Source organism: Arachis duranensis, chromosome 6, assembly GCF_000817695.3.
Source record: "Arachis duranensis cultivar V14167 chromosome 6, aradu.V14167.gnm2.J7QH, whole genome shotgun sequence".
Taxonomy (NCBI): domain Eukaryota; kingdom Viridiplantae; phylum Streptophyta; class Magnoliopsida; order Fabales; family Fabaceae; genus Arachis; species Arachis duranensis.
The window spans coordinates 106,596,019-106,606,682 of NC_029777.3; the positions used below are offsets into that span (position 1 = coordinate 106,596,019).

General features: G+C 27.6%; 1 protein-coding gene across 1 annotated transcript; it reads right to left on the bottom strand.

Moving 5' to 3' along the window:
• Positions 1–5,562: 5,562 nt before the first annotated feature.
• On the bottom strand, positions 5,563–10,208 carry LOC107495477 (probable flavin-containing monooxygenase 1). The gene is made up of 5 exons (XM_021126061.2): positions 9,720–10,208; positions 8,831–9,071; positions 7,438–7,616; positions 6,546–6,901; positions 5,563–5,990 (listed from the first exon to the last, which is right to left on the bottom strand). Exons 1-5 carry the CDS (start codon positions 10,140–10,142, stop codon positions 5,654–5,656), a joined length of 1,536 nt encoding a protein of 511 aa, XP_020981720.1. The 5' UTR covers positions 10,143–10,208; the 3' UTR covers positions 5,563–5,653.
• Between the last annotated feature and the right edge of the window lie 456 nt (positions 10,209–10,664).

Genomic DNA, 10,664 nt, shown 5'->3' on the forward strand with positions numbered 1-10,664 from the left:
CCGACATGGGTTTAACTTTGGGTCTCCCAGAGTACTGCAAAACAACTGAAATAGAAAGGAAAATTGGTGGTACTAGACGCCGGGGTGTTTGCGATGAAAGAGAGGGAATCAAGGATTGTGAAAGTTCAGATCAACCTTGATGTCACCCAAAAACTGAGGAAGACCATGAAGATTGCAGGGCCAAATAGTAGAATTATCGAGATAAACCTAAAGTATGGGCATATAGGATATTTCTGCAAATACTGTGGTCATTTAGGATATGAATCGAGAAGTTGTAGCACCTTGATTGATGACAGTTCAAGGAGAAACGGTGAAGGTTGGTGTAACACCTAAAAATTTTGTTACGAGTTAATTTCAATTTATTTATTCATTAAAAATTTTAATTTCGAAAATTATTTTATTAAAACTAACTAAATCAAATTTTGATAATTAAATAAAATTTTTATCTAATTTTATAATTATTGAGTAATTTTTATATTTAAATTATAAAATTTAGGAATCGTAAAATAATAAGAATTTACATAATTTGATGTAAATAATTATGATTTTAGAAATTAATACTTTAAATTTTATGAATAAAAAAATTAATTATACTATTTATAATTATCGAATTAGAATAATTTATTTAAGAATAATTTTTAAATTAATAATTAAATAGTATTTTTTTAATAAATATTAGTGTTGGATTAAAATAGATTTTCAATTATTTTATTATCCTTAATTTTATTAAAATTACTACATTACCCAAAAATCTCTAAATTGAAACCCTAACCCTAATTTAATCCTAACAGCCATTCACCCTCAAAGTCCCTCACCCATCGAAAAAAGAGGAGTCGGAAGATTGGGCAGAGAGGAGGGGACGTGCTGCGTGCTGCCGCCGCACCACAATCGCCGGAGAGAGAAGGAGTGAGCCGCGTTAAAGATTTGAGGAAAAAGACACCATCACCGAACCGCCGTCCATAGAGGTTTGCGAACAAGAAGAAGGCGCACCGTTGTGTCCAGAGCAGAGCGGGAAGGACCGCCATTTCGCGCCGTCACTGTGACTCTTGTCGCCGCCAGATCGGTCGCCATCACCGCCAGCTTCCACCACCATCAAGGTTGTCACGAATGAAAGAGGATGAAGCTGCCCATGTCGCCGCCGTGAGGAGCTGTGAGTCCCGTCGCCGTCATAGTCGCAAATGGTGTCGCTGTTGTGGTCAAACCCAGCCGCCACCGTCGCAAGCTCCGTCGCCACTGTTGGAGGTGGGATGCCGAGCTTTGTCGCCAGAAAGCGATGTTGCCGTAGCTGAGGTCCATCGCCGGTAAGAGTACATCTAATAATATCCATAATAAATTCAATAAAGAGTACATTCAATAACAAAAAATAATTATTATAATTATTTTTTATAAATTATTAAAAATTAAATATTTTCTAAAAAATTTATTAAGATTTAAAATTTAGTCTTTAATATTTAAAATTAGTAAAATATTTGCCAAAAACATTATATTTTGTTAGTCAACTAGCATTATTGAATTTATTAACCACATGCAGATGATTGATTGGTTTTTATATAAAAATATTTTTATTCTATTTAGTATTTAATTTTTATAAAATATTAATTAATTTTGAATTTAGTTATTATGAATTCATATATCTAAAAATATAAGTTAAGATTGTAATTAAAAAATTTTAAATTTTTTATTTTAATAAATACTCAACAAATCATTAAAATAAAAAATTTAAAATTTAAAATTATAATTTTGATAAAATTAGAAAGTTTTGAATTTTTAATGACTTATAGAAAATATTTGTAATTATTAATTTTTTGTCAGGTCAATATGATGTTGGAGAGAAATTTTGATTTTTTATTATAAAAGCTACGTTGATTCCTTTAATTTAAGGAAAAGTATATGGAACAAAAAGTTATTAGCCAAAAATTAAACAAAATCACATTAATTTATATTAATTATTAAATAAAAATTTAAAATTGATTAAGTTATAAAAAACCTATAAAAACCTTCATCTTTTCTCTCACATTAACCCATCCACCTCCAACAATCACACACAGACCTCTCTCTTTCAGCAATGCTGTTGGAAGCGCCAACGACTTCCATACTCTCTGCGACGCCCTCAACAAGCGCAAATAAAGTTTAACATCTTGAAACCCTCCATCTGTTGTTTTGATTACCTTATCAGATAAAAAAATACCTAATTTATTGCAGAAATCATCAGTACCGTTGCATCTCCAGGTCGGCACGACATTTAGAGGCTGCTCTCTGATGATTTCTTCAAGGATTTCACATAATCTTTTCCTTTGATAAACACCAATGCCTTCGGTTGTTGTGTTATCTTTATAAGGGTATGGACTGCATGCCTTGGACAGGATATGTGGGGTGGCAAATTTGTATTTCGCTGACTTTTTCAATTGTGATGATATACGAATTAGATCAAAATATTTAGGATTTGATAGTGGGTTCACACTTCTTAACTCTCCATTGATTATCCTGTTTGTTAATGTGAATGTCATGAATTATAAAAAAATATTCATTTAATATGAAAAAAAAAAACATTATAATACTTAACAAAAAAAACAACCAATTATATTTTAGCAAAAAATAATTAAAAATCTATAAAATTTAAAAAAAAATATGAAATTCTTAAAGAAATAGAGACATTCATATTTGCAATATAAAAAAATTTAAAAAATATATAAAAAAATATCCATTTAGTATGAAAAAGAAACATTCTTATACTTAGCAAAAGAAATATCCATATATATTAACTCGTAGAGATTTTAGATGCACCCAAAGGTATTTGGCTGATTTTTGGCTAATACCCTTTTAGTTCCCTAGCATTGCTCTTAATTTAATGATTTGGGTCACAGTTTTGTAACTTTATCTACTCTCAGAATTTTCTAATTTATGTTTAGTAAGGTATAACTTCAAAGAGGAGTAACTTTAATATATGCTCGTTAGAACTTTATTTTAATTTTATAAAATCAGCCTATGACTATATTTTTTATTTTACATTTATGTTTGAATATAAATTTAAATGACAATAAAGTAAACGAGAAAATCTTATTGGTAAATTTATTCACATGAGTTAACATATATAACTTATTTAATTTGTAAATTTTTTTACGTAAAACGGATTTAAAAAAAAGTGTTACGAAATTAGGTAACAATGATTAAACCATATGTAGGCTAAAATATAATAGTCTTAAATTAACTATATCCATATGGTTGTTATTAAAGGAAACCAATGAAATATGTCGTTATACGCATTTTGCGGCGGTTCGAAAGAAACCAATAAATAAAAACCGCCGCTAATTATAATCTTGATTGAAGCATCGCTGCTAACTGCCGTTAAATACAATTCTAATTGCAACCTCACCCCTAACCGGTGCGATATGCACCGCAATATATTATTTGGTGGCAATTTTGTAAAACTGCCATAAAATTTTCGCCGCTATCTACCGAAGTTGTTGTAGTGAGTGAGCCGCCCATATTATAAAAAAAAATCATATATCATTAAATAGGCATTTATATCTCAATATTAATCATAATTTAATATTTGTAATTTTATATATAATATTTAATATTATCTATTTATTTTAATAGTAATTAATAAATATAAAATAAAATAATTTAATATAAATTTTAAATTAATTTTCTATCATATTTTAAATATTTTTATCGCAAAAATTATCATGTGCTAACATTTATGTGCCTCTGCATTTGCTAGTCTTTATTGATTTACTACTGTATGTTTACTCTAGACAGTTTAGAGGATAAAAAAAATATTTTTTTCACATAAATATCTTTAGCGAGCGATCTTATCAATATCATATCCGTGGATAAAAAGTTCAATTTTATCATTGCTTAGCTACTATCAAATTATAGAGACAATATATATACATATAGATGAAAACATTTTAGATATGTTGAAGTTAAAATATTTTAGTATTTTTAATTATTAGTATTAATCATAATATATATACATAATTGAGATCAAGAATTACAAACAGTAAAATATGTTATTTCTTGGCGTAACTATATATAATGCATCCTGTGTATATACATCTCTTATAAACTTCCACTTGCTTGTGTTTTTATTGGTGAAAACTGTGTTGGCTTCTTAAAAATTGATAATTAAGAGTTATTAGATGATAATTTAGTTAAATTTATTAAATTATCTAATTCACCATTTTTATTATTTATCTTATCAAATCAAATCAAATATCTCTCTCATATAAGGGCATGCATGCATGCACACAATAAGGATACTGTATAAGAGAATAAAAGTTGGTGGTGTTGGTAGCAATTTAAAACATGAAAATTAGTGGTCCCTAGCCATGCCGTTATTATAACTGAAAGTGACCTTACAATTTGGGGAGGCAAAGATGGTGTGAATCGAACGACTGCAAGATGCTGCATTTAATTTATAAAAGACAATTTAATCTTACCGCTAGGTACATTAAATTCATAAGATTTTGATAGAACCTAAGGAAGATCGAACGTAATAGAACCTGCTATAACTAATCCTAATATCTAGTTTGATAGAACACTAATATTTGAATTCTATGAAATACAAAGAATGAACTCAATTCATTTGGCTCAATTTTGAGACTTTAATTTTGGACTATATATATATCCTAAGTTCCTAAGCAATCATATAAAATGGTATAGTCACATATATGGATTATATAGCCCTAATATATTAAGCTAAGTAAAAGATTAATTAATTAATTAATTAATAAAACTTAGAGCGTAATATAGGACTCAGCCCACTCAGCTCTCATAAATTAATTTTAAAAATAGAATACGCATAGTAAAGTTCAGTTACCAAATTAATAATTACAAAAAATATTATATACACATTGTATCGTATATTTTTAATTATTCAATCTTCGTATATTTATATGTAAATATGTATTTAAATTATAATATATATTTTATATAAATTATTGATTTTTAATATACATATAATATAATTGAATTCATTCTTACTATTTTTTTTCTTTTAGGGTGGGAGGGGGCTAAAGATAATAAAAAGATAATATATACGTGCGCGCGTGCGCGCTCTCGCAATAAATTTAGTAAAATGTTAAACCAACCAATTTTTTTTTTAAATAATTATTGTAAGTTTCCGTTTTTTAAATAAAAAACATAATCATAACTATCGAATTGAATCTTAGAAAGATGAATCCTCTGAGTTCTTCGGATTATTTTTACTTTTCATTTGACAATATCAAGTATGATGAACTCTCACGTACAAATGTTAAGAATAAGAGCAAAAAATTGTATAATAAAGAGTCACCGGTTAAAAAAAAAGGAAAAATTAAAATGGGAAAAGAAAAAGATAAACACTCCTGAATTTTAGCAATTGATATTTTAGATAATCATCTTTTATTAAGTTTTTCCAATTAAAAGAGCCTCCAACAATGACACATACTAAAATTAAATTAAAGTACCAAAAATGCACCAAATTACAATTGAATGATAAAAGATCTTATTTTATTGGCCAATAAGTTATAACTCAAATAGTATAATCTCCTCATACTCACTTAAAAGATTGCGAATTCAAGTCTTTTTATTTTTGGTTAAAAAAAATCTTATTTTCTTGTATCTCTATATGATTTGGCATTATTATTTATCTTGAATTTCTTTGTTTTCAAAAATAGTAGTCTTGGCTGGTATAAGGGCTAAAAGCTTCAGAGAACAAATTGGTCTTCCGCCAAGGATTCAAGCCCATTTCTTGGCAAATGACATCATTATGGTTAATGCTGAATGTTGAAATGCAGAGCCTCTTGTAAAACCTTGTGGTCCTTTTCATGATTTGAATCTCTTGTGTTGTTTGTTCAATCATTTTTGTCACACTTGGAAGCTTGAATTGTTCATCAGCAAGTCTAGCTAGCCATTTGCACCTTAATTCAGCGGTTTGTAGGTTTGAAATGCTTTCAATATAACCCACAAATGCCATGTTTGGGATTAGTGGATGAATTGTTCCCCTGTTACATATGTTCAATTATTAGTATCTTAGTTTTCAAAAATAAATAACAAACATGACTATTTTGTTAAAATTTGATTAAAGTTATTGGTTTTTTTAATGGTGAATATCATAACACGGACATGGACACGGACACGACACGATACAGAACATGGCGACACGCGAATTTTAAAATTTTAAGTGATACCGAAACACGCATATATATAAAATATAAAGTATTTTTTTAGATAAATTATAATGATATTTTGATATTTTATTCATATTAAAATATATTATATTAAATATTAAAAATATTTTGTTTTAATAAATAATAATATATACTATATTTAAATTTATTTTAAGAATATATGTTAAGAATAAGACTAGACACGCTGACACGTAATGGTATTTAGGTGTGTTCAAGTGTGTCTGCAGAAAAATTTTTTATTTTTTATTGAGACACGATTTGGACACCACAGACACGCATGTCGGACGAATGTGGATGAGTGTCGTGTCTAAAATGTGTCCGACACGTGGACACGGCAATTCAGGAAAGTGTCCGTAACTGAATACTGACCTATACAAGGGCATGATGCCAGATTGGTCCACAACCAAGCTTCTAAAAGGCTCAGGCAAGAGAGACTGAAGCTTTTTCTTGCCATCAAAGCCAGTGGCAAGAACAACAACATCAGCCTCCAACTTGGTCTTGTCTTCAAACTCAATTCCATTTTTCCAAAACCACCATTTGGAAGAAGAAACCTTCTTGAATTGTATCATCCCCTTCTCTGCCTCTGAGAAGAAATTATCAGGTAAGATAGCCATTTGGCAAGAAGCATAGTCCTCCACAAATTGGTGCTCTGGTTTCAGACCATACTTTTCCAATGGAAGCTTCCAAACCAAGTATGATTCTATGAACTTGGAAATTGCTTTTCTCTGTTTCAGTTTAGAGACACAGGAATTTTAAGTTAAATAAAACTTTTTTAATAAGATAAATTTTTTTTGTAATATAATTGTCAAGTATAAGTGGAAAAATATCGTGTAATGTGAATTAATTAACCTCTTAATTTTTTTAATAATATATTACTTTATTTTACTTTTTATTTTTCAAAATTTTGGAAAAAGGACAACATTTTTTTATCATTATATTTAATTTATGAAGTATGAAGAATTTTTTACATACATTATAGTAATAGTCATAAAAGAAACATACATTATAATAATATTTTATTAATTATATGACGAATTTTGAATAAATTTTTATACTAATAATAATTAACAATAAATATTATTTTTTAATTATATTTTAAGAATATCAGTCAATAATCTATTAAAATTCGACACGATAGTACAAAATCATATTTAAATATTTTTAAATGTGTGAAAAAAATATTTTTTATTTTTTATTAAAAAATAATTGAATAGAAGGAAATGTGGAGTATTTGTAGCTTATAATTAAAGTTGAGGTTTACCATTGGAGATGAAAGAAGGCAGAGCAGAGCCCTTAACAATGTTTGGTTTGGTCTTTCATGGAGGAACTGAGAGGATCTTGTTGAATAAAACAAGAAGAATGGTAATCCCCAAATCCAGTATGATGGAACTGTCCAATGTAAAGTCCTTATCACCATTGTGCAAGGTTGTCCTCCAGCTCCTTCAATTCAACAAATTAGAAACACAGATTAACATAACTATGCTAATTAATTTACTTAGGGAGACTAAAATATTATAATTAATAAATATTGGTATTTGTACATGCTATTTTTTATTTATTATAAGGAGGGTACGTGGATAAAATGAGAGATGAATAAAGGATAAAAGATAGAAAAAGATACCATCCATAAAATGGTTAAACAAGATCTACATACAAACAGTTTTTCTATAGATGATACATGATAGAGTTCAATGACATCGTTTAATTCATATAACTGACCTCATTTAGTGGGACAAGATTTCGTTACTATTTGTTGTTTATTAATATTTTTTAATGTTATATCTATGGTAAAAATATTAGTCGTACATATATATATAGTGCAAAATATATATAAAGATGAATACTGTATCTTGTAAAACATAACATATTATGAAGTGTATTATCGTTTAATTAAAAAAAATTTTCATAAAGTAACATATACGTGTACAATAATGTTGTTTAAATTCATTATGAGGGTCCTTGTAATTTATCCTTAAATTTGTGTTTACATGAACTATTTTTTTATTGAACTTATTCTATCTCTCTATCTAAATTTTCTATCTTTATGTGGATTTATCTAACATGTATAAGCTAATTATTAATAAAAAATTTAAATTTTTATATTTTTAATTAAAATTTTCTTAATTTGTACATTAATTATTAGTATATTACACTCAGGCGTTGACCAAAAATGGCATGACGTACGAAACTTCAGATTGAAGGTCAACAAGTCATCTCATGTCATATGATCATCATTGCGACTCTTCATTCATTAGTTTGACTATTCTCTCTGTTTTTCAATCTCAACTAGCTGAAATTGTTTATTAACTAAAAAAGTTTAATAATATATATTTGAAGGACATATTTTTTTAGCTAAATTTTCATTATTATTTGAAAATATTGTTATTTATTCTTATTATTTTTCAAATTTAATAAATAAAATTAAAATATAATAAAATTTATGAGTAGACGAATTATTCAAATACAGTGAAAGAGGTATGGTATCCTTATCAAAATAAATAAATAAAACTCATTTATTACTATTTGACAAATCGCAGTGGTACGATTTTTGACTCTAGGTTTATAAGGTTATTAGTCCCACTTATTATTATTATTTAACTAATCTTATGATGATAAAAACATGATAATAATTAATTAAGAAGAAGAAATTAAACCTGAATTTGCTTGAGCACACTCCATAGCCAGATCAATAGCCGATTTCTTATAACCAACAACAGCAACCTTCTTTCCCTTTAACAGTTCTTTAGCACTTTCTTTGTCAAGCTTAGAATATTCCATTGTGTGAAGAACCTTGCCACTGAAATTTTCTGGACCTTTGTTTTTTGGGTACACTGGTATTATTGGTATGTCTCCATATTTTCCAATGCATACCACCAATAATTCAAACCCATACCACTGTACTCCAAAGTCCAAACATATACCACAAAATTTTATATGTAAATATATAAGCCAATTTTGAAAAAAAAAATAAAAAAAAAATATTATTATTATTTCTATAAAATTATTTAATTTTCATCAACATTCATGCCAATAATTATTATTATAACAAATCTTTAGTATCAAGTGAGAAATAATCATATTTATCAAAATTTAATTTAATTGATGGTCATCTAATTAGACATGGTTAATAATAAGAATAATAATAATAGCTACTTAATTAATACATTTTAGTTATAATTATAAAAATACGAAAGAAAATTGTTTTTGTTCTTCTTAATGTCAAATATATAAGTAAAACAATTAATATGTGTGGGGCCGGGGTTGAACATGCATGCATACTAGTCATGACACTATAACTAATTCATATATTCGAAAGTTGACCTATATATTACTAATAATAATTAATGCTCATAAGATCAACAAAAGAAAGAGGGTTGAACTACAATAATAAGGATCTTATTAGCATGTTCATAGACACTTTTTAAAATTATTATAAAAAATATTTTATTAAATATATTAAAATTTAAAAGAAATTCATTATTTGGCTATGAAAATGTGTCTATGTTGAAAATAATTAAATTCATATAAGGAAATTAAAACAACCTCAACAATTTTAGTTTGATTGTTTTCCACGGCAACTTCCCAAACAGGACGACCACTCAATAGCCTTCCATATTCATGTTGGGCGTTATGATTATTAAGATGGCGAATTTGGACCACCTTTGAATTGAACTTAACAAACTTGAACACATCAAAATGTGTTGCATAGTTTTGCAAGTATTCCAAGACCTCAATGTAAGAAGGGAATGATGAATTGTCCCTCTGAGGCCAAGGGAAATCAGAGAATTCAAAATCACATCTTGGGGTTTGAAGCTTAGTGGAATTGAATGAACAATGTTTCCAAACACCACCAATTGAATCGGTGGATTCAAAAACAATTGGGTTATAGTGACATAACTGCTTTGCAGCTGCAATTCCACTAATACCTGCCCCAATTATACCAACTTTATAATTGGATATCATCATTTGTTGCTTATTGTGTTGGAGGGAGAATGAACAAAATTAACAAGTGGTTACTTAATTAGATTAAGCTCTTGTATTTGTGGTGATGGTGCTATTGGATTTTGGTGGCTTTAAATAGAGAGTGAGGGTTCTAGGTATTATCTAAGGTACGTACTTTTCTTAAATTATACATAAAACTTAAGAAAATGTAGCTAGCTTAAGTCAAAATGTATAATATATAGTCTATGCGTATATTTCTTTTTCATTTTATAATATTTATTTTTTTTAATCAAACCCTCCAATCCATCTTATTATCTCCATAATTTGCATATTTATAAATAAATACATGGATGTATGTACTGTTTAACTTATTATTTTTTATAATTGTATTAAATTTTTAATTAAGCCTTTATAGTTAAAAGTTTGTAATTAAGTTTGATCTTTATACTAGATAAATTGTCAATTACCTTCAAACCTTCAAACGATTTTTTTTAAAAAAAATATAATGTATTTTTGAAATATTCATTTTTGTATTTGAATACTAAT

Bases quoted from the DNA above. Each gene is read 5' to 3' on its own strand.
- LOC107495477 (XM_021126061.2), bottom strand. From the start codon at position 10,142: ATGATGATATCCAATTATAAAGTTGGTATAATTGGGGCAGGTATTAGT. The intron at 7,617-8,830 runs GTTTAATTTCTT...GTTGAATTGAAG, and splicing joins GTGTGCTCAAGCAAATTCAG to GAGCTGGAGGACAACCTTGC. The intron at 5,991-6,545 runs GTCAGTATTCAG...CATATGTAACAG, and splicing joins GGCATCATGCCCTTGTATAG to GGGAACAATTCATCCACTAA.